Raw genomic sequence first — 27465 nt, 5'->3', positions numbered from 1 at the left:
AAAGTGCTGGAGAAGACTTTGACTTCTGACCCGTCTGACTCTTTGCGACCACATGGATTGCAGCACGCCAGGCTTCCCTGTCCTTCACCATCTCCTGGAACTTCCTCAAATTCATATCCATTAAGTCAGTGATGCCATCCAACCATCTCGTCCTCTATCATCCCCTTCTCCTCCTGCCTCCAATATTTCCCAGCATCAGGGTCTTTTCCAGTGAGTCAGTTTTTCACATCAGGCGGCCAAAGTATTGGAGCTTCAGCTTTAGCATAAGTCCTTCCAGTGAATATTCAGGGTTGATTTCCTTTAGGATTGACTGGTTTGATCTCCTTGCAGTCCAAGGGATTCTCAAAAGTCTTCTCCAGCACCACTTTTCAAATGCATCAATTTTTCAGGGCTTAGCCTTTATGGTTCAACTCTCACATCCATACATGACTACTGGAAAAACCACAGCTTTGACTATATGGACCTCTGTCGGCAAAGTGATATTTCTGTTTTTTTACATTCTGTTTAGGTTTGTCATTCACAACAAACTGTGGAAAATTCTTAAAGAGATGGGAATACCAGACCACATGACCTGCCTCTTAAGAAATCTGTATGCAGATCAAGAAGCTACAGTTAGAACTGGACTTGGAACAACAGACTGGTTCCAAATTGGGAAAGGAGTACCTCAAGGCTGCATATTGTCATCCTGCTTATTTAACTTATATGCAGAGTACATCATGAGAAACACTGGGCTCGAGGAAGCACAAGCTGGAATCAAAATTGCCAGGAGAAATATCAATAACCTCAGATATGCAGATAACACCACACTTACGGCAGAAAGCAAGGAAAAACTAAAGAGCCTCTTGATGAAAGTGAAAGAGGAGAGTGAAAAAGTTGGCTTAAAACTCAACATTCACAAAACTAAGATCATGGCTTCTGGTTCTATCACGTCATGGCAAATAGATGGGGAACAATGGAAACAGTGACAGACTTTATTTTGGGGGGCTCCAAAATCACTGCTGGTGGTGATTGCAGCCATGAAATTAAACGATGCTTACTCCTTGGAAGAAAAGTTATGACCAACCTAGACAGCATATTAAAAAGCAGAGACATTACTTTGCCAACAAAGGTCCGTCTAGTCAAAGCTTTGGTTTTTCCAGTAGTCATGTATGGATGTGAGAGTTGGACTATAAAGAAGGCTGAGCACCAAGTAACTGATGCTTTTGAACTGTGATATTGGAAAAGACTCTTGAGAGTCCCTTGGACTGCAAGGAGATCCAACCAGTCCATCCTAAAGGAGGTCAGTCCTGAGTGTTCATTGGAAGGACTCAGGTTGAAGCTGAAATTCCAATACTTTGGCCACCTGATGCAAAGAACTGACTCATTGGAAAAGACCCTGATGCTGAGAATGATTGAAGGCGGGAGAAGAAGGGGACGACAGAGGATGAGATGGTTGGATGGCATCACTGACTCAAAGGACATGGGTTTGAGTAAGCTCTGGGAGTTGATGGACAGGGAAGCCTGGCGTGCAGCGATTCATGGGGTCGCAAAGAGTCGGATACGACTGAGCGACTGAACTGAACTAACAGGTTTGTCATAGCCCCTTAATACAAAAGTCCAGATTAAGACTCTTCCATCAAGCCCGGCTGTCAAGGCCTCACTAGGCCTCGCCTTCGGCCCCGCCCCTTGGTCCCGCCTCCTTTAGCTCCGTTGCGCGAGGTCACACTAGGCTCCGCCCCCTTGAGCCCTGTTCGGCTTGGATGACTCTCGGCCCCGCCTTCGGTATTGGCCCTGCTTCTGGGTAACGCCCTTCTTCCTTGGACTCACCTTCCGCTCAGGCCACGCCCTCGACGTCCCGCACCGTCCTTGGCCCCGCCCGCTTTTCCCCCGTTCCTCGATGTCACTGGGCCCCGCCTTCGGCCCCGCCCCTACTTTAGTATTGGCCCCGCCTTCGGCCATAGACCCCGCCCTTCAGCTCAGCTCCGCCCCGCGCCCGCGCCGCCCGTTTCAGGCCCGTTGGCCCCCGGCTAACAGCTTCCACCAAGTCCGTCGCTTTGAACTCCAGCGGACTGCCCCAGGCAGCCCGGCCTCGCCCGCCCCGGCCCGCGCAGGTGAGCGGCGGCGCTTCCACAGCTGTGTATTTCCGTGGGCCCGCGCACCCTCTCTGAACTCCGCCGGGCCTGAAGGCGGGAGGGCCGTGGCGGAGGAGGCGCCCCCTAGAAGTCCGCGCGGGCCAGGGTCCGGACGGGCGCCGGAGCTCAGGGTGTCTGGTGGACCGAGATCTCCCGGTGCATTTTCCGGGGGCTGGGCATCGAATCCTGCGTCGCTTCGCTGTGGGAATGCTCGGGATTTCCCCGGGGTTAGTGGACGTTCTGGTGAGCCGAGAGTGCGGTGAGGAGGAAGCAAGTCCTTGTTGGGGAAGGAGTGTTGCCGTCCCCAGATAACACTGCGTGAGTTCTGACCAGCACAACCCTCTAACCCCATCTGGCCCGGGCCGGGGTTCCTAGTGGCTCTGGTCCCACAGGCTGAGCCTCACTCACCCCGAGCCTCGTTTTTTCTCATCTGGCGAATGGGCACTGGCCTTCATCAGGCTCCCGGGAGCGTCAGCGCCGGCCCTGAGTCAGGCCCTCCCCACGACCTCACCCCGGGGCCCTGGGGACACCAATGACTCAAACGCCAGCAGTCCCTGCTCTGAGAGGTTCCGGTTTCAGCAGGCAGCCCAGATGGGGGAAGAAGCAGAGAAAGGATGATCAGAGCTGGGATTGGGGACCCTGCAGGCAGAAGGGAGGCCCAGAGGAGGCGCCAGAACAAGCCTGGGCCGTCCGAGAAATATGAGCTGAGAGCAGATGGGTGAGGAGCCTCCAGCCAGCCTGTTAAGAGGGAACCGTCCTGCTGGGAGAGGGAACAGCGGGACCAGGGGTGTGCAGTGCTGGGGCTGTGGGTCATTTGGGGAGCTGCCAGGGGCACTGAAGGACTAGGAGGGGCCAGGCTCCTGGCTCTATGGAAGTCTGGTGGTTGCTGCCCCAGGGCCACACTCAGACCTCTCAGCCCCTTGGCCACATACACTTCCTTTCGAGATATGACAGGGAACACTGGGGGCCCATTTAGTCTGTCAACAAAGAAATAGATCGAACACCTGACCAGGCTGGATGTCGTGTGCTATGTGGAAGAACACGTGTGCAGCCTTTCCAGGAGCGGCAATGGGGGGCTTGGACTACGGAGGGCTGTGCGGGGCTGTGGGGTGGGGAACAGTGGCCAGGTGACCGCAGCAGTGAGCAAGGACTCACAGCTGGTGACGGGACCTTCAGATTCTGGGGAGGAGACTCGCAGGTGGGCGTAGGAAATTACTTTTCCAAGAAGGTTGGAGTGGTGGGCACTGTACGGCTGCCAGTGTGACCTCAGGCCACTCTGCCCAACAGCCCCACCAGCATGGGCAGTCTCGCGTACCGAGAAGACCTTGAAGAGGAGAAGAACTCAGGTGCATGTCTGGGCGAAGCGTGGGCATAGGGTGGGGGGAAAGGTGTGGGCACAAGGTGGGCTCCACCAAGGGGCATTAGAAAGTACAGTGGCTGAAGTGGGGAGACAGGAGGCCCAGTGTGGGGTTCTCATGGGGTTACAGACAGTTCAAAACCCTGGGACTGAAGGGTGGACTCAGGACTTGGAAGCCTGGGACCCAGAGCACCTGGGCTGGGCATGGAGCCTCCAACACCTTGGAGTTCATCCCTGGGGCCTTGTAGTTTACCCCTGTGTAGAAGGAGTGGGTGTGAATAAGTCTCCCATGGCCTAGGAGTTGTTTCAGGGTGGCTGGATCCTCAGATCTACCTGGGCTCCCTGAGCAAGTGCCTACCGTGTACAGAGGCTGAGGGCCCTCCTGTCTGTTTACCAGCTGGATCCCCCGGGGGCCCATTAGCCCTCCTCCAGGGTGTCATTAGCCTGTGTTTATCCTCCAGAGTTCACCTGGGAAGTGCAGGCCAACAACCAGGCATACAACAGCCAGTTCAAGGAGAAGGTCTTTCTGTGTTGGCAGAGAAAGAAGTACAAGGTGGGCAGGCCTCCCCTGTCCCTGCTCCCACGGCTTTGGGGACTTGCCAGTGAGGGAGAGTGGCCACCGGGGCTTTGCCTGCTGGGTTCTCCCACTTGGTCCTGAGGACTGTAGTGCTGCCCTCGCAGAGTCACTGGTCTGGCACAGATGCCCCACGTGGCTCCTCTACCCTAAATACGTTCCTAGGCAGCCTTCAAAATACAGTGTGTCCGTCAGGCTCTACCTACCTGCAGGGAATCCTGGGGTCACCAACCCAGCTCACCAAGCCTGCACCCAGTAGGGGCTCTGTTCACGCTGTTCGTGGCTGGAGGCTGTGCAGGTGGGTGGAGGCCAGATGGGGCTGGGCGGGCAGGTCCCCACGCCAGCTCTCCTTCCAGAAGAACGTCATCCACACGGCCAAGTACAATGTCTTCTCCTTCCTGCCCTTGAACCTGTACGAGCAGTTCCGCCGCTTTTCCAACCTCTACTTCCTTCTCATCATCCTCCTCCAGGTGAGGTGGGGGCAACCCAGGAGTCAGTGCCCATGGTCACTCCACTCCATCTACCTGCTTGAGCTGTCTCCTCCAGGAAGCCCCCAGCCCCACCCCAGGGACTTCCCACCTTCCCACATGGCTCTGTAGACCCATGTGTTTGTCTGTGTGGTTAGTGGGTCAGTGTCCCACACACTGGGAGTTCCCTTATGGCTTGATCCTCACTGCCCAGCCCAGGACCTGGAACACAGGACGTGCTCAATATCTATTGAAGGATGTGAGTGCATGGATGGCTCCTCCAGGTATGAGGAGGCCTCCTGACCCCTTTGGCCTCAGCAGGTCCCAGAGGGCGAGGAGGAAGGATCAGATTCTAGGGACCCACTGGGTTCCTTCCTGACATCAGGCTGGTCATGGGTGGAGATGGGTGAGCAGTGGTGGGTAGGGATGGGACCCTGTGTGGTGCGGGAAGTTTCCAAAACACCCCAACTCATACCCAGTATCTCATTCTGATCTGAGTAAAGTGAGACACTGCTTTTATCCATCGAGCCAATAAACACTTATTGAGGACCTACTGTATGCAGGTCCTGTTCTGGGCACTGGGGACCCAGTAGTGGCCCTGACACCTGTCTTAAGGTGGCTCAGGACTGGGGGAAATGACTGTCATTAAACCACATGGTAGCAACCAGTGATGGGGTGGTTCCCCACCCAGACTGTGCTGAGGGCAAATCTGAGGTTGCACAGAGGGGATCCCATGAGAGCCAAGGCCTTGAGGAGGGAACAAGTGTGGGGTTGGGAGGGCTTCCTGGAGGAGAGGACCTGGGGCGGGGTGGTGCATGGAAGGAAGAGGAGGCAGTGCTGGGCAGGAGGTCCAGGCGGGGAGAGGGCCTAGAGGGGAGTTGCCTGGAGGTGGGAATGGCAGGATGTGAGGTTGTGGTGCTGGATGTGTGGGCGGGAGGGTGCAGGATTGGGCGGAAGGGAGGTGGTCAGGGTGCCCAAGAGCGTTGGCTGGCATGACCCATCCTCTTTGTCAGAGCATCCCCGAGATCTCCACGCTGCCCTCGTTCACTCTGCTCGTCCCGCTCATCTGCCTCCTCACCATCCGGGCCATCCGAGACCTGGTGGATGATATTGTAAGCAGGGATGGGGTGGGGGCAGGGTGAAGGCAGGTGGGTCCTCCTGACTCCTGGGTGTGGTGGGAGGAAGGTCCACACAGGCAGCCCCGGTGGGCTGTGTCGTCCATTGTGCTCTGTGGCCACTGGGGCAGGTGCCAGTGTCCCTTCAGCACATCATCCAAGTGTCCACACGGGCGGCCTGCAGGAAACCGCCCTCTTTCTGCCGCCAACACTTTCCCGGAGGCAGGGTCACTGGACAGGCACCGTGGGTTTGGGCTCTCTAGCCGGGCACCTGTGTCTGTCCTGTTGCCTGAGTGGCATGAGGGGAATTGTTGCTGCTCTCACCTACCCCCATCGGCCCAGGGGCGACACAAGAGTGACAAGATTGTCAACAATCGGCCGTGTCAGATCCTAACGGGCAAGAGGTGAGGCCGCAGCAGCTGGGTGCGTGATCTACCCAAGGGAGGCAACCCCAGCATGACAGAGGGATGGACACTCATGGGGGGTGTGCCTGGGAGATCATCCAGCATCTTTGGAGCTCCTGGACATCCTGTGGGGCCAGGGGAAACCCAGACCAGCACTTATGGGATGCCTGCTGTTTACTAGGCTTGGGGTGGGCCCTGTGAAGGGGCAGGGGCTGAAGATCCAACTGTTCTCCCTCATGGAGCAGAGTTCAGCCAAAGGGGAGGGCAGGAAGGTCTGAAGGGCCTTGGAATCTGGGAGGAGGGAGCAATCAGGGCGGGGGTGTGGGGGCTGGGAGAACCCCCCACCCCACCCCTGCCACCCCCACCCATGCAGCTTTCTGTGGAGAAAATGGAAGAATATACGTGTGGGAGACCTGGTCTGTCTGCATAAAGACAGCATTGTCCCGGTGAGCTGCAGAGGGGTGCTCCAGAGACAGGGCAGTTCCCCCCCTCCTCCCCGTCCCTCACCCTGCCCCTATGCAAGGCCGTCATCGCCTAGTCAGTGAGCTGGGTGGGGGTTCGGAGGCAGGGCTGCCCCCCTACCCCCACCACTGGTCTCCCCCCTCTCTGCCCCCATTCAAGGCTGTCATCTCCCACCCTGCTCCCCACCCCAGGCTGACTTGGTTTTGCTGGCCAGCACAGAGCCCAGCAGCTTGTGCTATGTGGAGACGGCTGACATCGACGGGTGAGACCAGGTCATCACTGGGGCTTTTGGGGACTTGGGGGCTGCACACCCAGCCCACTTGGATGTTGTGGTCCTTTGCCCTGGGAGCATGCGGACACTTGAATGCCAGCTGGGGCAATAAAATGCACCACCATTTCTGGAAGCCCCTCTCCCCCACCCACCATGAGCCAAATGCCAAAGCAAGAAGGCCCAGGGTCTGGCCTCAGCCCTTTGGCAAACATACTGTGTGACCTTGGGCAAGGCCCTCTCCCTCTCTGGGCCTCAACCTCCTTCTTGGCAACTGGCGCACAGTAGGTACTTAGGGGAAATGCCAGAGTGGCTCTGGAAAGAGGCTGGGCACGCCCTGACCTGGCACTGTCTGTCCCCACCTTTTGTCTTGCTCCTCTTCTTGTCACCAGGGAGACCAACTTGAAGTTCAGGCAGGCCCCAATGATCATGCACCACGAGCTGACCAGTATAAGGAAGATAGCCTCCTTCCAAGGTGGGAGCTGGCAAACCCATCCAGCCCCTCTGGGCTCTGTCTCCCCCTGCCCCACCCCCCGCAGTGGGAGCACAGGTTCCTCACCTGCTGGGTGGAGGGTGTTGTGCAGCTTTTGACATCCAGATGTGCACATTACCATCTATTGTCCTGTCTTATTTATTCCCAGACCATTGGGGCTGAGAGAATTTTTAGCAGACAGACTTCTTCCAGGTCCATATCAAATCCCTTAAACCAATGTAACAGTGGAGGTGTTTCTGTTGTTATTACAAGGCGTGCTACAGCATTTGATCAAGTGTTACATTTTATTTTTAACCCATGACCACTTTAAAGCAAATGCTTTTGGTTGTTTATTCAAAAAGGCAGCCTATGGGAATTCCTTGGAGGTCCATTGGTTAGCACTTTCACTGCCAGGGCCTGGGTTCAATCCCTGGTCAGGGAACTAAGATCCCACAAGCCGAGTGGTGCGACCAGAAAGAAAAACAAACAAAAAACCAAAACAAGGCAGCCCATGTACACTGGCTAGCAATTCACCTACATGTTGGGAGAGGCCCACAGGGACATCTCCAGGTTTTTTTTTTTTTGCCAGGAAAGTATGACATTTCACACCTATTGGTTCAGTTACTGTTTGCTGAAACCCAGCAAGGGGATAATTTTTTTAAATTGTTACTATTTGCTATCATTATTTTCCTGTGACATTGCAAAGGCAAGTTACTCTAATTGGTTCTGGAGCATGCTAGAACCTTTCTCTCCAAGCACAGCCCCTCTGTTCCTGACATCCAGACACTGGTTGTGTGCCTGCTCACGGATCTGGGGAAAGGCCTTGCCATCCTGACAGCTCTCTCTGGGTCCTGACCCACCCCAGCATCCCTGCCCATTTTGCAGAGGTAGAGATTGCAGTTCAGAGGGGTAGTGAGAGGTGTGGGCTTGCCCCATGGCTCCTCCTTCCTTCTCCCGCCCCTCCCTAGACAGCTCTCATGTCTACCTTCAGGAAACACAGGCTCCAGCCCCTGAGAAGGAAGCGTGGGGGTCACTTAGGAGCCCTGTGGGTCCCCCAGCCCACTCCCTGCCAAATGCTGTCTTGGGTGGATTTTGTCAAACAGAAGTGAGACCAGTGGCTGTACTCTCTCAGGGTGATGGTGGACAGGCCCTCCCCTACTGCCTGCTGGGGAACTCTGTGCCCTGTGTTTGGTCCCTGTAGTTTAGGGTGCTGGATGGGGGGCACCCCTTCCTTCCCTCCCTCCTCACACATGTATTCAGCATTTACTGTGTGTCAGGTGCTGGACTGGGCCCTGGTGTCCCCAGCTCAACTGAGATAAGGCTGGTTCCTACACTGGTGGACCTTACAAACATTTAAAAGATATTTATTGATTTATTTGGCTGTGCTGGTATGTGGGACCTTTTTAGTTGTGGCATGGGAACTCTTAGTTGTGGCATGCGGGATAGTTGTCTGACCAGGGATGGAACTTGGGCCCTCTGCATTGGGAGCAAGGAGTCTTAGCCGCTGGACCACCAAGGAAGTCCCTCACAGACATTACCGATACGGCTGCAGGAATAAACATCTGGTGACATCAGACACTGGTTGGGGGGGGAGGAAGGGGCTCAATAGGGGGCGACCATATCTGGCTGGAGGATCAAGGAGGGCTTCTCTGAGGAGGTGTGTGTACCACCACAGGAGATAGCAGACGCAAAGGCCCTGAGGCCAGGAATGCCCAGCTTGGAGCATCCAGGAGGAGGCTGTGTTGTATAGTGGGGGGTGGAGGTGCCAGTGGGGCTGGTTTGGGGTAGTGTGGGGCCCGTGCAGGTGACCCTGGCTGGAGAACGACAGGAACATTCCCTGAGTCCCCCACCCCCAACCCGTATTGAAGAGGGATGGCTGAGTTGCACCATGCTCGTGGCTCCCTGAACACTGGGTTGCCCACAGGGAAGGTGGTGTGTGAGGAACCCAACAGCCGAATGCACCACTTCGTTGGGTGCCTGGAGTGGAAGGGCAAGAAATACCCCCTGGATATTGGTAACATCCTCCTGCGAGGCTGCAAGGTCCGGAACACAGACACCTGCTATGGACTGGTCATCTACGCTGGTACAGCTGCTCTCCAGGGACCCTGGGGCCTATTCTGTCTAGGTCAGGGGTAGGGGTTGGGTGGGTGAGAACCCTGAAGTCATTGTCAGGAAGTCACAAGGCCGGGTCTGGCCGCCGCATGTCTGCTGCTATGGGATGAAGGGCTCCTGGCGTGGTTTCTCTGGACTCTCATTTCTGAAATTGCAGGAATGGACATGTTGAGCCAGCACCTTTGTTTTGACTGGAGAAATGGGGGTATTTATAACAGATGGAATGATGGGTGGTGGAGTAGGTGGCTAGATGGGTAAGGGGTGACAGAGAAATGGAGGGTGGGGTGGATGGATGAGCAGATGGGAGAGTGGATGGATAAATGGATGGATGGATGGATGGACAGATGGTAAATGGATAGATGGATGAATGAATGGATGGTGGATGAATGGTTGGTGGACAGTGGATGGATTGGTGGATGGATGGTGGATGGACGAATGAAGGGATGGGTGAATGGATGAATGGATGGTGGATAGATGAATAGATAGATGAATGGATGGATGGATGATGAATCGGTGGTAGATGGATGGATGGGTGGATGGAAATCTTGCAGGTTTTGACACAAAGATCATGAAGAACTGTGGCAAGATTCATCTGAAGAGAACCAAGATAGACCATCTGATGAACAGACTGGTGGTCCTGGTGAGCTCCTTAGACCCCCTGCCCTGGGTGGGGGGCCATGGAGGAGGGGAGCGAAAGGGCCCCACCGCACAGAAGCCCTGTGGCGGTCATCTTCCAGGCTTCAGGTTCCCTCCTCTGAAGAATATGCAGCCTGATCCCCTGAACAGGCCAGAGAATTTTTTCTTCAAATGCCGATTTGGAGGGGGCAGGGGGGGAAGGTTTTATAAAACAATATTTGATTGCAACGTTTCCAAAACCTGCAGGAGATAATAAGATACCCACCTATCCTCCACTGACCTTTAAAAATCCTTAATTTTTTGCCTAAATCAACTTTACCTTTTTAAAAATTATCGAAATAATTTCGCAGCTGCGAAGCTCAGCAGAAAACCTGCAAATTGCCCTTCCCCTGGACTGCCAGTCCCTCCCCACCCCGACCCCCTGTCCCCTCCTGGAGCAGTGCTGGGGGACACCCGCTCCCTGCCCCTTGCTTGTCCGTTCACACTAAGGGTGCGTGCGTCCCCGAGGTGCCTCACCCAGGCCCCCTCACGCTGCGCCCTTCCTCCCCTCCCCGCGCAGATCTTTGTGTCCATGGTGGTGGTTTCCATGGCCCTGGCCTTTGGCTTCTGGCACAAAGTGAAGGAGTTCAAGGCCCATCACTACTACGTGTCTGCCATGCACACGCACAGTGTGGCTATGGAGGCCTTCTTCATCTTCTGGGGCTATCTCATCCTGCTCAGTGTCCTGGTGCCCATGGCCATGTTCGTTATGTGAGCCCCGGGGCCTCCCGCCCCCTGCTGAGCCGGAAGGGAAGGTGGGGGAGGGACAGCAGGCCCAAGGGCTAGGCGGTGCCCCACAACGTGCGAGTGCGCATGCATGCATCAGCAGGGCCGAATTCATCTACCTGGGGAACAGCGTCTTCATCAACTGGGACCAGCACATGTACTACGAGCCCCAGGACCTGCCCGCCAAAGCGCGAAGCACCAGCCTCAACGACCTGCTGGGCCAGGTGGAGTACATCTTCTCCGACAAGACGGGCACGCTCACCCAGAACATCATGACCTTCAAGAAGTGCTGCATCAATGGAGTTGTCTACGGTGGGACCCCGCCCGCGCCCCACTCCCCATGTCCAGGGTCTCACGGCAGTGGCCTGGCATCCAGCATCCCACACTGATTGGTGCCCCACCACTATTGCCAAGGGGCTTCCTCTCATTTGGGGGTTGGTCAGCTATTCCTGTAAAGGACCCATGGGTCAATATTTTTGACCACCAAGGCTACTGGGTCTCTGGCCCCAGAAAGCAGCTGCCGCTCTCACCCAGACTCCGAAATTTTAATTTCATAGCATTTCCACGTGTTGCACAAGATAATATTCTTCTTTCCAGGTTTCTGCCAACTCTCTAGAAATGTGATAAACGTTTATAGCCTTGCAGGTCACACAGAAATTGGTACCGAGGTGGGGGCATCGTTCACCAGTCTCTGGTCTAGTTGATAAGCAGCGGACACAGTTTAGACCAGGAGCCAACAGAGGGCCCCCTGGGCAGTCCCATGACAGACCTGGGCCCCACCCTTGGGTCGATGCCACCTGACCCTCAGGTAGGGCACCAGGCCCGTGCTGAGCGGCACCAACCCCAGCAGGTCTCTGATGTTTCTAGACGTGCTACGGACCCAGGTTTTTCTGTGAAATCACCCTATTTTTCAAAGTAGGTGGCCAAGTCCAAATTTTAAAAAGACACCAGGAGGAGGTCAAACCAAACATATTCTATGGTGCTGAACCCCACTCCCTACACCATCCACCCCACCGCCGTGGAGGGGGGCCCTGGGACACATGGCTGCATCCTATTCTCCTCCAGGCAGAAGCTGAGGATGGGGTCTTTGGTGGCTTGGGGCGCTGGGTCCAGGGCACAGGCCTGGCTGGTCTAGCTGCAGCCAGCAGCCCCAGGAATCCTGGCCCGGGGTGGGGGGGTGCTGTGGGACCCCATGCGGACACTGGAAGCTGAGGCCTAAAGCTGAGTCTTTCCCCAGGCCCAGAGGAGACCCCAGGCAAGGTGAGCCCTGGCCGCCCCGGAGCCCTGGGTGGTGGGGGGATGCGCAGTGACCCACCCAGGGCTGGCCTGTGCCTCACCCACCCCCCCACAGGAGAACCCCTTCCTTTGGAACAAATTTGCTGATGGGAAGCTGCTGTTCTGCAACACGCAACTCCTGCAGGCCGTGCGGGCCAACCAGGACTGGAGGGTGCGCGAGTTCTGGCGTGTGCTAGCCATCTGCCACACGGTGATGGTGCAGGAGATGAACAGTGAGTGCCCCCCCAACCCCGGGGGTGGCTGGGCCCAGACTCCCCAGATGATCTCCCACCAACTCCCAGGGCCCTCTCATCATGATTAGAGAGCTCCCAGGCCCCCAGCACGAACCCCACCTAGCCTCTGCCACCAAGGGTGACTTGGCCTGTCATCGTATAGAGAGGAGGAGGACTTGTGGACTGGGATGCAATCACTCACTTTCTTTTATTGGGCTTAGAGGTCGTCCCACAAATACATGTTGGGCACTTCCTGTTTCTGTTTCCTCCCTGTACTAAGCAGGTGGAGACAGGTGGGTGGTGGGTCTCCAAGAAGGTCAAGCTCTCAGACCCCTCCCCGCCCTGCCCCCTCCCTGGCCAGACCAGCTAGTGTACCAGGCAGCTTCCCCGGACGAGGAGGCACTGGTCACAGCGGCCCGAAATTTTGGCTACGTGTTCCTGGCACGCACGCAGGACAGCATCACCCTGATGGAGCTGGGGGAGGAGTGTGTGTACCAGGTCCTGGCCATGATGGACTTCAACAGCATCCGCAAGCGGATGTCAGTGCTGGGTGAGTGCCCGTGGTCCTGGGTGGGGTGGGGGGAGGTGGGGAGGGGAGTGTATGTGGGCAGCCAGGCCTCTTCCTCCACAGTCCGCAAGCCCGAGGGCTCCATCTACCTCTACACCAAAGGGGCTGACACAGTCATCTATGAGCGCCTGCAAAAGAAAGGCGAGACAGAATGGGCCACAGAGGAGGCCTTGGCCGTGAGTCCCTGTGGGAAGGGAGGGTGGAGGGGTAGAGTCGAAGACACAGGGGCAGGGGAGAAGAGTGTGCAGAGAAATGGCCTCAGGGAAGCCATGTACAGTTGGTCAAGTTGCACACTGTTCTGCCCAACACACACACACACATACACACACTCAGGGACTGAAGATGGAGCCCAACTTCAAGCTGCACTGCCCAGAGGAGACATCTTCTTTTGAGTCAGGCAAGGACACCCTGTGGGTGGGTTTTGCCCTGGATGCCACCCCCCTCTTCCAGCCAGGCCTAGGTTCTGGGACACACTCAGCCCACCCTGCCCCAAACCTTTCATCTCCACAGGTGAAACCCAAAAGCCTTGGCCCCACTTTCCAGGCTTCATCTTTCTGTTTCCTGCTGTTTGTCATCTCTAACCTGGTCTCCCTGCCCTCGAGGGGTTTCCCAGAACCCCAATTTCTGGTGTTGCCTTAGGGCCCTTGCACATGCTATTCTCTGTTCTCCTCTACTCAGGTGCTCGGCATCCTTCTGTCCTCGAGGTTCAGCCCTAGGTCCCCACCTCCAGGGAGCTCTTCCTGACCCTGACATGGGCTGTCCTGCCATGCGGGCCCAGTCCTGAACCCATGGGTCCCCAGCCTCACCCAGCACAGGGCCCAGCAGGGCTGTTTGTAGAAAGAATGTCCTCTGTCCCTCTGCTCAGGAGTCTCCCAAAGTGCCCTGCTCTGCTGGGAGGGAGTGGTGGGGAGCAGATGTCTCAGTCCTGACCCAGAACCGAAGTGCAGTCACAGCAGTGACCCAGAGCCCAGGAGCTCGGCAGGATGGCTGGGCTCAATTGCCCACGGTATGGACAGGGAAACTGAGGCATGAGAGGAGGTGCACAGGCCTGTCTGGGGCATTTGACATGTCCACATGCAGCCACCCAAGCCCATGTCAGTCAGGAGCAGAAGCCAGTCGAGGGGCTGCCTGTTGGGGCAAAAGACCTGGGGCAGGGTTGGAGCCTAGGAAGGAAGAGCTGCGATGGAGCAAGAGAGCCCTGGGTCCTCCCCTGGGCCTGGAGACAGAGTCCCACAGGATCCTTCCCGTGCCCCACCCCCTACCTCAGTTCCTTGAGAAGTGAGGCAGAGAGAGGGCTCCAGGGACGGCAGAATCCTGATTGGGAAGGGCTCTGGCAGGGCTTCACTGAGGGTCTTGCCTAATGGTTAGAATTTGCAGCACAAATCATAGGGTGGATGTTCCTGGCTAGGGGGACAGGCAGGCTGAGATCTGGAGGCAAAACAGAGTGAGTGGGGTGTCTGGGGGGTGATGGGTTGAGACAGGATGTGGAGCAGGGTGGCATGTGGTCCCAGCCTCCCCCTGCCACCGGAGGACAGACTGTGTGGGCAGGGGCAGGTTGGGGGCCCAGGCAGAGGGAGAAGGGCTGCAGGGGTTCCCCAGAGTGGCAGGGGTGCCAGCGTCATCTGCCTGCTGGCCCCAGTCCTTTGCCACGGAGACCCTGCGGACATTGTGCCTGGCCTGCAAAGAGGTGGATGAGGACGTGTACGAGGAGTGGCGGCAGCGGCACCAGGAGGCCAGCATCCTGCTGCAGAACCGCGCCCAGGCCCTGCAGGAGGTGTACGAGGAGATGGAGCAGAGCCTCCAGGTGGGTGGAGCTGGGGGCGGGGCACCGCACCCCAGCCCGGCCGGGGAGCTGGGTCCCTGCTCAGTCTGTCCTCGCCCACTCTGTCCTCCCCCCCCCAGCTCCTGGGAGCCACAGCCATCGAGGACAGGCTCCAGGACGGTGTCCTCGAAACCATCAAGTGTCTCAAGCAGGGGAACATCAAAGTGTGGGTCCTCACAGGGGACAAGCAAGGTGGGTCCTAGGGTGGCAGCCCCCAGCTCAGGCAGAAGGGAGGCCCAGGGAGGGCTCATCCCGTCCCAGAGTCACCGTCAGGCCCTCCGTGTTGTCTGAGATCACTGTACACCCCACTGTGTGTCCCTGGGAAGGGAGAACCAAGACCCTGGGTGCCTCTCCTGGGTGGGCTGGTGCCATACTGAGCACCTTCGGGGGATTTGGCCCCCTTGGCAGCTCTGTTTGGTGGGGCCCTGGTTACCTCCCAGGGCTCAGAGAGCACTGGGCACCTGCCTGGAGCTGCCCAGCCACCTAGGGGCCAAGTTGGTCCTGTGGCTGTGGAGCCCTGGTTCTCCCAGCCCCTGAGGCTTCTTGGGGGGCCTTCTCTGGGCATTGGTGCCTGCAGGGCTCCATTAGGACTTCTGTGGGCAGAAGGCACATACACTCCAAATATTTAGAATGACATTTAACAGCTCCGCTGGTGTAAAGACCAATCTCCAAAGTGGATTTTTTTTTTTTTTTTGGCCACATTGCCAGTCATGTGGGATCTTAGTTCCCCCATCAGGGATGGAACCTGGGCCCACTGCATTGGCAGCATGTAGTCTTAACCACTGGACTGCCAGGGAAGCCCCACAGGCTGGATTTCTGTATTCATTTTTTCTTTTTTTTTTTAAAGAAGTTAAGTCACGTTTTTCTCTGCACCCACCCCCCCGCCCCCAGACATGAAATCATTTTGTGGGGATCCTAGGCACTGAAGTGTCTAAGGTTAGTGCCTTGACCTTGGCCCCAGACTCACCTGCCTGCAGCCGCCCAGCCCCAGCCGGGAGTGGAGTCCTCAGTATGCTGAGCTGGAAAGTCTCAGGGCTGACTCTCATTGGCTGCTGTGGTCACATGCCCTCCTCTGAACCAATCGCTGTGGCTAGTGGGAAGGGCATGCTGCTGTGATGGGCAAGGTGGGTGGGGTTGGCCTCTAGGCAGGGGGGGCCTCCCCGCAGGGGTTGAACTGGCTGGTTTGCAGAGACAGCTGTGAACGTTGGTTTTGCCTGCGAGCTGCTTTCAGAGAACATGATCATTCTGGAGGAGAAGGAGATCGTGTAAGAAGTGGGGATGGGGTGGACGATCCTGACGGGGGAGGGGGGTCAGGGTGGGGATGGGGCGCCCACGACACAGCCATGGCCCTGGGGTCTGACTGGCCGGTCTCCTTGGGGCTGGGGTGTGGGTGCAAGGAAGCCTGTGTGGCTGACGTGGCTGAGGCCTGGCTGGGCCCCCACCCCCACCCCCGTGCAGACGGATCCTCGAGGTCTACTGGGAGAACAACAACCTGCAAGGTGGCAAAAAGAAAGAGCTTCCCCTGCAGTTCAAGATGGCCTTGGTCATTAACGGGGAGTTCCTGGTCAGTGTTAGGTCAGAGTGGACAGTGGGACCCTGGTACCCCGGGGAGGGGCCTGGGAGGAGCTGCGGTCTGAAGCTGGAGCTGCTTCCACTGAAAGGCCCTCAGATGCACCATTGGAGCAGCCAAGGTGACGGCCACTCCGAGAGATAGTTCTCAGCTGGGCCAGAGCAAGGGAGGGTGCAGTCAGGTCCAGCTGGGAGGAGGGCACAGTTAGGGCTTCACAGGGGGGAGGGGGCGGGAGAGGGAGGGGTACAGCGGAGTGATCTGCCCCTGTCACCCACGAGCCAGGACCAGCTACTGCTGTCCTTGCGCAAGGAACCCCGAGCCCTGGTCCAGAACGTGAACGTGGACCCGCTGGAGTCCTGGCAGGAGCCTGGAGAGGAGAGGGTGGACTTCCTGCAGGCCAGGCGCCTGTCCCTCATGTGGCGGACACTGGGGATCCAGCTGCGGAGCTCGGGGCTGATGCCCCAGCACAAAGACTCCAAGACCCTCCGGATCGCTGAGAAGCAGCGGGAGCGGGCCTTCGTGGAGCTGGCCTCCCGATGCCAAGCGGTCATCTGCTGCCGTGTGACACCCAAGCAGAAGGCCCTGATCGTGACGCTGGTCAAGAAATACCAGAATGTGGTGACCCTGGCCATCGGGGATGGCGCCAACGACGTCAACATGATCAAGAGTGGGTGGTGGGCAGTGGGGCCGGAGGAGGCTGGCAGCAGGTGGGAGCGGCGGGCTGGGGTCCCCCGGCCGACAGGCTTGTGTGTGCCCCTGCAGCTGCAGACATCGGCGTGGGGGTGGCGGGTCAGGAGGGCATGCAGGCAGTGCAGAACAGCGACTACGTGCTGGCCCAGTTCTGCTTCCTGCGGCGGCTGCTGCTGGTGCACGGACGCTGGTCCTACATGCGCGTCTGCAAGTTCCTGCGCTGCTTCCTCTACAAGACGCTGGCCAGCATGATGGTCCAGATCTGGTTCGCCTTCTACAGCGGCTTCACTGCCCAGGTGCGCTGGAGGGAACTCCCTCCCCTCTAGGGGATGCTGTGTCCTTCCTGTAGCCTCCAGGAAGGCAGCAGGCATGCTCCCACTTGGAGGTCCTCAGGGGGCAGAGCGTGCCTGAAGCCACAGAGCAAAGCAGCCTTCAATCAATATCTGGCTGCATTAACAGAGGTATAGAATCTACATAAAGGGGGGGATGGTTCCGTGCCCAGCTCTGTGCTGAGCATTTTCAGGGATATTTGGCAAATTTGAGCTTTGAAGCAAGGGCAGGACAGGTGCTCCAGACATACATTCTTCAAGGGGAAAAAATGAGAACCTGAACTTCAGAGAAGGTAAGATTGTAAGGGCTGGGTCCCTGACTTCAAGATTCTTGACAGTATCATGGTGAATACTAGATGTGCTCTCCAGAGTGTCAGAGGAGTCATACATAGGGCAGTGATGTCCCCTGTGGTCTGAAAGTAGACTTTCATGAGACAGAATGGCCTCCCTGGCACCAATACCCAGACAGCCGAGAGGGAGCTTTACAAGAGCACTCTTCATAAATATATATTTTTGTTTTACCTTTTATTGCTAGGTATTTTATTCTTTTAGATGCTACTATAAATGGAATTGTTTCCTTAATTCCCTTTTGACATTGCTTATTGCTGCTGTATAGGAAGTGGTACCATGTGGTGGTTCAGATGGTAAAGAATCCGCCTGCCAATGCAGGAGACACGGGTTCGATCCCTGGGTCAGGAAGATGCTCTGGAGAAGAAAATGGCAGCCCACTCTAATATTCTTGCCTGGAAAATCCCATGGACTGAGGAACCTGGTGGGCTATAGTCCATGGGGTCGCAAAGAGTCAGACAAGACTTAGCAACTAAACAGGAACAACACCACTGGTGTATAGAAACACATTTTTGTGTGTGTGTTGATCTGTGCCCTGCAACTTTATTGAGTTTGTTTTATTGGCTCTAGTAGTTTTCCTGTGAGTCTTTTGGGATTTTCTGCATGTAGATCATGTCCTCTGCAGAAAGAGACAGCTCTACCACTTGCTTTCCAATTTGGATGCTTTCTATTTCTTTTTCTTGCCTAATTGCTCTAGTGAGGGCTTTTCCAGTGCAGTGTTGAATAGCCATGGTGAAAGCAGGCATCCTTGTCTTGTTCCTGATGTCAGAGGGGACCGTGTTTAGTCTTTCTGTGTTTATTAACTGTAATTAATGTTCCTTCTCCCCCCATATATTTATTTGAATATTTACTCCTATCAGTATGGACTCACATATGTTCATTTTATTCTATGCCTTGTTGCTCATTTTGTATCCAATTTGTCCCTTTGCCCTGTGCCTGCTCTTCTCTGAGCATGTCCTCACTTTCTGGCACTTCGAGAGCTTCCTGGCTCGTTTTGTCCTTTCCTTATCCCAAGCCTGGAATGAACCATTCCCTCAAGGAATGCCAGTTCTCTTCACCAGAGAGTGGTAGTTAGAAATCAAGGTCTAAGCACCTGGTGTGCTCATCGCACGTGATGCCAGTATCCTCCCTGTAGAAAGAGGCAGGAGATATACACATACTAACCTGTGTTCAGACACACCTGTGCTGTACTGACTTCTCTATGTGTATGTGAGTTCACACTGATACCACAGAACAAGGCTCAGCTTAGCCTTTTCCACATGCTCATTTGTGACTCATCTCCAATGGTGAGAAACTTGATTCTGGTAAAAAAATTTTTTGTTGTTGTTACTTATTTGTTCAACCCCAGAATGCACGTAAAGCCATTCTGGGAACTGAAACATGCTTTTTCACTTGTCTGGATTTGTGCATTCAGGAAGGGACTTGGTCTCTTTGTGAGATCTCTTCCAGCTCTGTTACCCGTCACTGACTTCCTAAGTCAAAAATGATCTAGGGAAAAAAAAATGATCTAGGGACTTCTCTGGCAGTGCAGTGGGTAGTCTCCATACTTCCACTGCAAGGAACACAGGTTTGATCCCTGGTTGAACTATTATCCTGCATGATGTGCAGCATGGCAAGAAGAAAAATTTAAAACACACTCTCTAGCCATTTTCCCTCCTGTAAACTTTGTATTAAAGTCATCACTTGAAACAGACTCCAAGGTGCTACTTTAAAAGCACTGAAGTGAAAGTGAAAGTCAGTCCGTTGCATCTGACTCTTTGCCACCCCATGGACTGTACAGTCCATGGATACTGGAGTGGGTAGCCTTTCCTTTCTCCATGCTTTTTCTCTTCCACTCTTTATCACTTTGTGCAGCCCTGATCTTAGCCCCAACCTTGATTGTCACTTGACTCTCGAAGGCACCTGGCATCCTCTCCAGGTGACAAACAATCTTGGATGGGTCTCCTTAGGTAGAGATTCGTTTCTGTCTCTGGCCGTCTGGCTCTGAAGGCTGAGTGCATTCTCCCTCCCCTCCCCTGTCTGCATCCTCCACCTTCCTACCCCAGCCTCTGTATGAAGGTTGGTTCCTGGCGCTCTTCAACTTGCTGTACAGCACCCTCCTGGTCCTTTATATCGGGCTCTTTGAGCAGGTGAGCAGCTCCAGGTCTTGCCTCTTCCTTCTCTGTACATGTTTCTTTTTCTGGGGCCTGGGGTGGGGTAGGGGCCATCCCCTTCTGGTCCCAAGAGCCAGCTTCCCCACTGTGAACTCGCCAGGATGTGAGCGCAGAGCGGAGCCTTGAGTTGCCGGAGCTGTACATCGCAGGCCAGAAGGACGAGCTCTTCAACTACTGGGTCGTCCTGCAAGCCATCGCCCATGGCACGGCCACCTCTCTGGTCAACTTCTTCATGACACTGTGGATCAGCCAGGACTCAGCTGGGCCTGTCAGCTTAAGTGACTACCAGTCCTTTGCGGTGGTCGTGGCCCTGTCCAGCCTGCTGTCCATCACTATGGAGGTAGGAGTGGCCATCTGCCTGCCCCTTCCCTGGTGGGGTGGGCCTCGGACAAGCTAAGGTCTTTCCTGGCAGTGACCTGCCCCTTCACAGACCCCGGGAGCTGGGCCTCCGTCCTCCCCACCCCATCCACCTCCATCCACCCCACGGTTCCCTCCCCATCCCCCCTGCCTTAACGCCCCTTCCTTGTACAGATCATCCTAATCACCAAGTACTGGACCGTCCTGTTTTTGCTGGCCATTTTCCTCAGCCTCTGCTTCTACGTGGTGATGACCAGCCTCACCCAGAGCTTGTGGCTTTTCAAACACTTCCCCAAGAACTTCCCATTTCTATGTGAGCCCCCAGCAGGGATGGGGCAGTGATGGTGGGGGGCCTGTTGGAGCAACCTCTCTGCCCCTCTGAAACTCAGGCTCCTTGGCCATGCAGGTGAGGTAGGGGTGTGTGTGTGTGTATGTGTGTGTGTGTGTGTGTGTGTGTGTGTGTGTGTGTGTGCAGGAAGTGTCAATGTCTCCTTAGAATTTTCACTTCCTTTTCCTGGGGTGAAGGGAAGAGAAAGAGATAGGATGTTGGAGGGGAGAGGCACCGAGCAGGCTCTGGTGAGGCCATAGCCCAGGCCAGCTGTGATCCTGCCCTGTTGCCAGACGCTGACTTCAACGTGCTGTCCCAGCCCCCCATCATGCTGGTGATCCTGCTGAATGTGTCACTGAACACCCTGCCTGTGCTGGCCTTCCGAGTCATTTACCAAGCCCTCAAGAAGCCACAGCACAAGGTGAGGGTTGGGGGTCCACACCACACATGGAAGACCCCAACAGCCAGAGCCTGTGCTGGGAACCGGGACTTGAAGGAAAGGCAGAGATGGGGCAGAAGCAGAGCCAGACACACACCCAGTGTCCCCACGAGGGACCAAATGACAGGCAGAAGGGCCCCAAAGTGGATGCTGTGGTTCCTGGGGTGGATGCAGTGGGAGCATAGCCAGACTTCCACCTGGAAGTGACTGGGACTTGGGGGCCGAGGTGACAGAAGTGATTTGGAGATGGGATAGGCAAAAGAGGGACTCGGGGTAACACAGTGTTCATCGGTGGATGATGGGTAAACAAAATGTGATATATACGTACAGTGGAATATTAGCCTTTAAAAGGAAGGAGAGTCTGACACCTGCTACAACATGGGTGAATCAGGAGGGCGTGATGCTCAGTGACGGAAACCAGACACAGAAGCCCAAACACTGTCTGATCCCACTCACAGGCGGTCCCTAGAGGAGTCAGATCCATAGAGACAGGAAGCAGATGGCTGGGCCAGGGGCTGGGGGAGGGAAAGGGGTGTCATTGTTTCATGGGGAGAGAGTTTCCATTTGGGAAGATAAGAAAGTTCTAGAGATGGGTGATGGGGATGGCTGCATGACAGTGTGAATGTGCCACTGAGCTGTGCACCTAAAAATGGATGAAATGGTACATCTCATGTTATATGTATTTTACCACAATGAAAAAAGGTGGGAGATGGGACTCACTAACCATAGTATCAGAATCTAGAAGGATGAGTTGAAGCTGGGATGGGCCCCAGAGTTGACTTGGAATGGTGGCCTGGGACATGGCCACAAACCTGCCACCTTCAGCCACACAGGCTGGACATGGGGCTGCCCCAGGATAACTTCTGACTTTGCCACCAGAGGGCACTCAAGGCGAGTGGTGGCTGGCTCAGAGTTAAGTCCCAGGGAAAGGACTCTGATTAGCTGGTCCAAAGTCAGGTCCATGGGGAGGAATCTGATTGGTTGGTCCAAAGTCAGGTCCCATGGAGGACTCTAGCTGGATCAACTTGCCTAGGAAAGAGCTTGGACAATCAATAGTGGCCAAGGACTCTGATTGGCCCTCACTGGAGGGGCAGGTGATCTGAAAGTCATCAACATGGCTTGGGAGCCTGATGACTTCCACTCTCTCTTTTGTTCTGTAGGAAGAGGTAGAGAAAGTCACAAGTGAGGAGATCATCGTGGAGCCTGTGCCCTGTATCCGCAGGGAGTCACGGGCCCGGCGCTCCAGCTATGCCTTCTCCCATCGGGAGGGCTATGCTGACCTCATCACCCAGGGCACGATTCTGCGGAGGTCAGCGGGGGTCAACAGTGACATGCTGGTTGATCACACAGTGCCACCTGATGAACCATCTGGGAGCATGAAGGAGTCCTTGTGGTACCCAAGGAAGATGTCATTTCTGGGGAGGAAGAGGCACTCACACCATGGGAAGGTGTCCTCTGAGGACATGCAGCCTCCCTCTGAGGTGAGCTCCTCCTTGACCATGGATGGGCAGTCTGCCCCTCATCCCCATCCTCTCAACAAAACCTGGCCATCTGGATCTTCACAGGAGATGTTGCCATATTCTCCTGAGAGCCTGCCGCCAACCGAGATGCCACTGTCGACTCTAGAGAGCCAAAGTACCTCTATTGATAGCCAGATGCTGCCTTCGAGCCAGATGTCCCTGCAGAGCCAGCCAGCATACCTGCCACAGGAAAAGACATCCCTCTGGAAGATCCGGAAACTGTCCTTGAAGAACTGGCCGTACATCTGGCAAAAGGAACCCGAGCCCCACAGAGAAGGGATATTGCCAGTTTCCAGCTCAAATCTTAGTGCTGTGATGGAAACTGCACCACCAAGTGCAAAAGGATCATCCATCAGCGAGCAGCCAATGGAGGTGGAGCCCTCACCTGTGGAGAGGGAGCCGTCGCCTATGGAGTGGCTGCCAGAGCCCAGTGGGGACCAAGCTGCCCCTGATCTGGCAGAGCAGCTTCCCTGACTCCTGGGGCATCAGTGACTGCTCAGGCATAGTAAGTATCATCCAGCAAGCATGAGGCCATCCCGTGAAGACAGGGCTCCACCGGCTTTTCTTTCCCTAATAAATCAGTCTGTCTGACCCTAGGGCTCCTTGAGGCTCCCTCTTCCTATACTTCTTTTTGTGATGCCCCACGGAAGTCTTTTCTGGTTTAAGGGAAAAAAGAAAAAGAAAATCAAAACACTGTCCTCTAGTGGTATAATGGGGAATTGCGGGGAAAGCTGGACTGCTTTGGGTTTGTTTGTTTTTTTTCACTCTGGGATAGATAATGTGGATAAAAGTTTTATTGCTCTCAGAAGGGAGGAAGGTGCAGAGCAGACTGCTTACCAGCGCTGGCTTCCTGCCTGCTGCTTGTTGTCCTGTCTTGGCACAGTTTATAAGGCCCTGGCACCACCCAGCCTCTCCCTCCACCAGGGTGCCCTGGTTTCTTCTCAAGCAAATCACTTTACACTTGGTGCTCAGAAGGTAGTGGACAGTGATGCCTCAGAAGCAGAGCCCACAGGATCCTGAGCTTCAAGTGGCCCAAAGGCTCCATGGAGGGTGGAGCGCTGTGGGGGTGGGATCTCAGGGAGGGCTGTGTTCAGAGTGGAGAGGCCCACTTACTCTTTCCCTCTTCCCCTTCTCCCTTCACAGAGGTTGGGCCCCATGCTTCCCCTTCCTACACTGCCAACCCCTACCCCTACCCCCAACATTCAACCAATGCACAAGCCCAAGGTGAGTGACTAGAAAATAATTTATTGGAGAAAAACAAAACAACAAATCCAGCACAGCAATGGTTCACAACAATGAGGATTTTTTTTTTTTAACTTTTAAGTCTGTCACCTGAGGGTGAAGTGGAGGGGTCTCTATTTGGATGACCCAAATTGTGTGTCCCCCGAAAGCTGCCCTAGTGTCCAGTCGTGATTACACACTCAGGGCCACGTGGCCTCTTGACCCTCCCTCACCCTTGGCAGAGAGAATCCCCCTGCCAAAGACCAGCCATTTGGGGGAGGGGTCTTCTGGGGCCGCAGGAGGAGCCCAGGAACTGATAGGTTGGTGTGACTGTAACTGCTTTCGGCAAAGAATATGAGTGGCCCCAATTCCAGCCTGTGCAGGGGCCCTAGAACACACTCCACCCACTCCCATCCTCATTTCAGGTGGGTTGAATCTGCACCCCCAGGCCCAGCCCTCCAAACTCAGACCTTCTGACTTTAAGGGCGTGAGGCTACCCCACCCCCTTATCTGGGGCCTATCCTAGAAACGGCTCTCCTCTGGTGGGAGCATGGGGCCTGGAGGCAGAAGTGGAGTCCCAGGCCAGGAGACTGCTCCAGAGCCCCTTTGCATGATTTCTGGGGGTACCCTCTGTTCTCTAGGGTCCTACTGTGGGCTGGAAATGGAGCTCCACAGGTGCACCACCCACCTCCCAGGCCAGACAGAAAGGTGAAGTCATGCCTGGACAGGCCCTAGGAGGCTGGGGTGTCTGGGTGGAGTCCGTGCAGGGCAGGTGCCTGCCTGGGGGGTGGGGGTTGTTTCAGGAGGGTCCTTTGGATGTGGGGAAGTTGGGGCACATCCCCGCCCCCCACCACCCTGGGCGACATGACTCAAATTGGCTGATTGTCTGACTCCTCTGAACAAGACACTTGGGAATTCATGCTAATGTGAAACCAGACCGGCCCCAGGGGCGGGGAAGTGGGGGACCCAAGGTGGCAGTGACGCCCACTGGCGCCCCAGGACCAGAATCCGGAGGGACTCGGCGCCAGGAGGTGGAGACGTGGGAGTGCAGGTTGAGTGCCTGTCGCCTGCCTTCTCCACCTGAGGCACGTCCATGCGCCGCCGGCTGGACACAGATCCTTGGAAAGGGAGAAAGTAGCATAGAGCAGCGCCATGGAGCACCGAACAGCGCCCCCTGGGGCATGAAACACAAGATGCGACGCAGAATCCTGGGGCTCAGCCCCCGCGTGGCCCCGCCCCACCCCCCACCCTTTCGCCCAGTACATCATCTTCAAGAAAAAGTACATTAGTCATGCATCAAATCAAATTCCATTGCGTCTTTTTTTCACTTTTCTTCCTTTTTTTCCTTAAATTACATTTGAACACAGAACACATAGAATAATAAATAGTCTAATAAGACATGACTCCAAAAAACAAGAAACAGAACACGCCAGAGAACAGAAAGGTACCCCGCTCTCTCTCTCTCTCTCTTTCCTAAAGGACTCATTGAAATAAGAAATCTGTAAACGCCGCTGGTCCTTCCTCGCGCTCTCCTGGATTCTCTCGCTCACGCTCCCTCGGCCCTTCGCCTCTGACCGCCCCTGACATTCACCGCGTCTCCCACGGAACTCACCAAAGAAACGACATACCATGGTCTGCAAAATTATAATTTAACGGTATAAAGCTTCAAGTCACGTATTCCAAAAACTAGCTAAGGATTTTTTTAAATCACATAAACTATACATTAAATATCTTGAGGTATTTCAGAGAAAATTGTCAAAGGCTCGAAGGAGCTGTGCTGGAAGTGTCATTCCCTGGGTGGAGAATGGTCTTTGGTGTGTGACAACCGGCTGGGTAATTGGGTCGAGCGGAGGGGGGGACTGGGGGAGGGGGCCTGACCAGGTTGGGGGGGGGTGGTGTCAGGAGGGAAATGGTGTGTGTGCCGAAGCACAAGTGTGCACATGTCATAGGGTGTTTGAGAGGGACGTATCTGTGACCAGAGTCAGTGAAGCTTAAGGGATTGATCCCCACAAGGGCCCCAGGTCAATTCCTAAGTGTCCAGCAGGGGAAAGACCCAGGCCCTGGCCTCTGACCTTTGGGTCGTGAATGCAGGACCAGCAAGTGACTTAACCTGCAGAGAAGCTCTGAACCCTGCTAGCAGGTGCTCTAGCCAGTGGGGTCCAGGTGCCCCTAGTGGATGGAGGGAGAAGCTGAGCCCACCCAGACCCCAGCCCCCAGCTCGGTGAGTGGCGTGCGCACAGGAGTGTGTATGTGTGTGTCTGGCGGGGGGGGGGGGGGGGGGGGGCGGAGTTTGTTGCCAAGCGGGAAACGGGGACTCTCAGGACTCTGCCCCAACACCCAAAGGTTCTAGAAGCATCACTCAGATCCGGATGCTTGCTTGAAAAGCGGGGAGAACAGCGAGTCGATAAGGACGAGAGAACATCACACATGTCTTTGGTTCAAGAAAAAGGCACTCATCGACCTCGCCACCCTCTCCCTCTCTCCCTCCCTCTCTCTCTCTCATTCTCTTCTCTCTCTCTCTTTGTCTCTCTATCTATCTCTGCTCTCTCTGGTGGGGGACGGGGGTGGGGGGCACACCTGGAGAGCGGGGCCCCAAAGCAGACCCTCGCTCACACCTGCTACCTGGGTGAGGGAATCTTAGCATCCAGCACAAGTCCTCGGGAGGGAAAATCTTTGGTATCAGGCGTGATTTTTCCAATCACAGACATGAGCATTTGAGTGAGGTAGCATTTACCTGGGGAGGGGGAGGGGCATTTCACTAGAAGTGTCTCTTGCATTCTCAAAGGTGGGAGGGGGTGGCCACCTCCCTGGGAGGCGGCGGGGTCAGCCGCGTTTGGGGTGGGGGAAGAGGCTCCTTCTAGCCTCCGGCTCTTGAACCCCCGGCTGGGGGTGGGGGAGCAGGCTCTTGGGATCCAGCTGCCGGCCAATCCTGGAGGTCACCTGGAGGAGGGGGGAGTGGGGAGGGGGCGTGCTTATCTTCGTTTCTGACCCTTCCTTCCCCTTTGTCTTTTTTTTTTTTTTTTTTCTTTTGGCAAAAATCAGAGCAAGCAGATTCCACCTTATTCATCCTCTTCTTTCTCTCTTTGGAGAAAAGGCAGGAGCACAGGTGCGCCCTTGCAGGCCCAGCGCCGCAGCCCGGAGCGCTGGCAGGAGGGGCGGGTTCCAGAAGATTCCGAGCCGAGGGTGGCGCCGCGACCCCAGCGCTCAGGAGCGCCCCTGCCCTCCCGGGGCCCGCATCTCTGTGGAATCTGGGTGTTTTCTTCCGCTGCCTGGGGTCTGTCTCTCCCCGCATCATTCATCAAGGTGCGTAGCGGTAAAGTGCATCCCGGACAGAGGGATGCTGGGACAGAGGCCTCTGGAATTACCCGCTTGTTTGAGCTGCCGTCCCTTCCGGTCCGGGACTAGGTGGGGATGGGAACTCACCGGTAGCGGCTGCAGGCAGGCCCCTCCCCAGACGTTAAGGCAGGCAATTCTTGGCACAAGGAACCCTGGCCGTCGGGAGGGGCGGCTGGGTTCTTGGCTGTGGGGGCAGTTCTGCCGGCGGACCGGGGGTGGTCTTGGTGGGGGGAGGGGGCGGCGTGAGCATCCAGCTCCACGTGGGCTTTGGCGACTTCGGAAGAGCTGAGTTCTGGCGGAGGGTCCGTGGGGCACCGCTGGAGACGAAGCCTTCCTGCCTCCCTCCTGCGGGCGGGAGCTGGCGAAGGAGTGGCTATTCTTTAAATTCCTTTTTGAAATTACCCGGTTTCTGTTTCTAGTATGTGCTTCTTGACCCGCTTTCGGGACGACACGTGAGCCCTGGTTTTCCTCGAGGCCCCCGGGCGTCCTGAATTGAAGGGAGCCGGGGCGTTCCTTTCTGTCACCCCTTTCCC

General features: G+C 55.9%; 1 protein-coding gene across 15 annotated transcripts; it reads left to right on the top strand.

The window, feature by feature from the left end:
• Window positions 1-22973, top strand: ATP8B3 (ATPase phospholipid transporting 8B3). 15 transcript variants are annotated; one of them, XM_061151265.1, is made up of 28 exons: window positions 415-2090; window positions 3930-4021; window positions 4399-4512; window positions 5523-5621; window positions 5967-6028; window positions 6402-6474; window positions 6682-6752; window positions 7151-7233; window positions 9155-9313; window positions 9894-9982; window positions 10538-10728; window positions 10844-11055; window positions 11981-12003; window positions 12095-12251; window positions 12613-12801; window positions 12883-12995; window positions 14459-14623; window positions 14722-14833; window positions 15831-15906; window positions 16100-16205; window positions 16494-16878; window positions 16974-17197; window positions 19624-19707; window positions 19832-20071; window positions 20263-20401; window positions 20710-20837; window positions 22016-22336; window positions 22421-22973. In XM_061151265.1, exons 1-28 carry the CDS (start codon window positions 1877-1879, stop codon window positions 22847-22849), a joined length of 4350 nt encoding a protein of 1449 aa, XP_061007248.1. In that variant the 5' UTR covers window positions 415-1876; the 3' UTR covers window positions 22850-22973. The 15 variants fall into 15 exon arrangements, with proteins under 15 accessions (XP_061007255.1, XP_061007243.1, XP_061007244.1 ...); XM_061151268.1 differs by adding an exon at window positions 3399-3457 and having other exon boundaries at window positions 1957-2090; window positions 22016-22973; XM_061151269.1 differs by lacking the exon at window positions 415-2090 and adding exons at window positions 2109-2429; window positions 3399-3457 and having other exon boundaries at window positions 22016-22973.
• The last annotated feature ends 4492 nt before the right edge of the window (window positions 22974-27465 follow it).

This window comes from Dama dama, chromosome 9, assembly GCF_033118175.1.
Source record: "Dama dama isolate Ldn47 chromosome 9, ASM3311817v1, whole genome shotgun sequence".
In the NCBI taxonomy this organism is placed as follows: Eukaryota; Metazoa; Chordata; class Mammalia; order Artiodactyla; family Cervidae; genus Dama; species Dama dama.
Note: the sequence above shows the minus strand (reverse complement) of the source record. Positions and strands in the feature narration are given on the sequence as shown.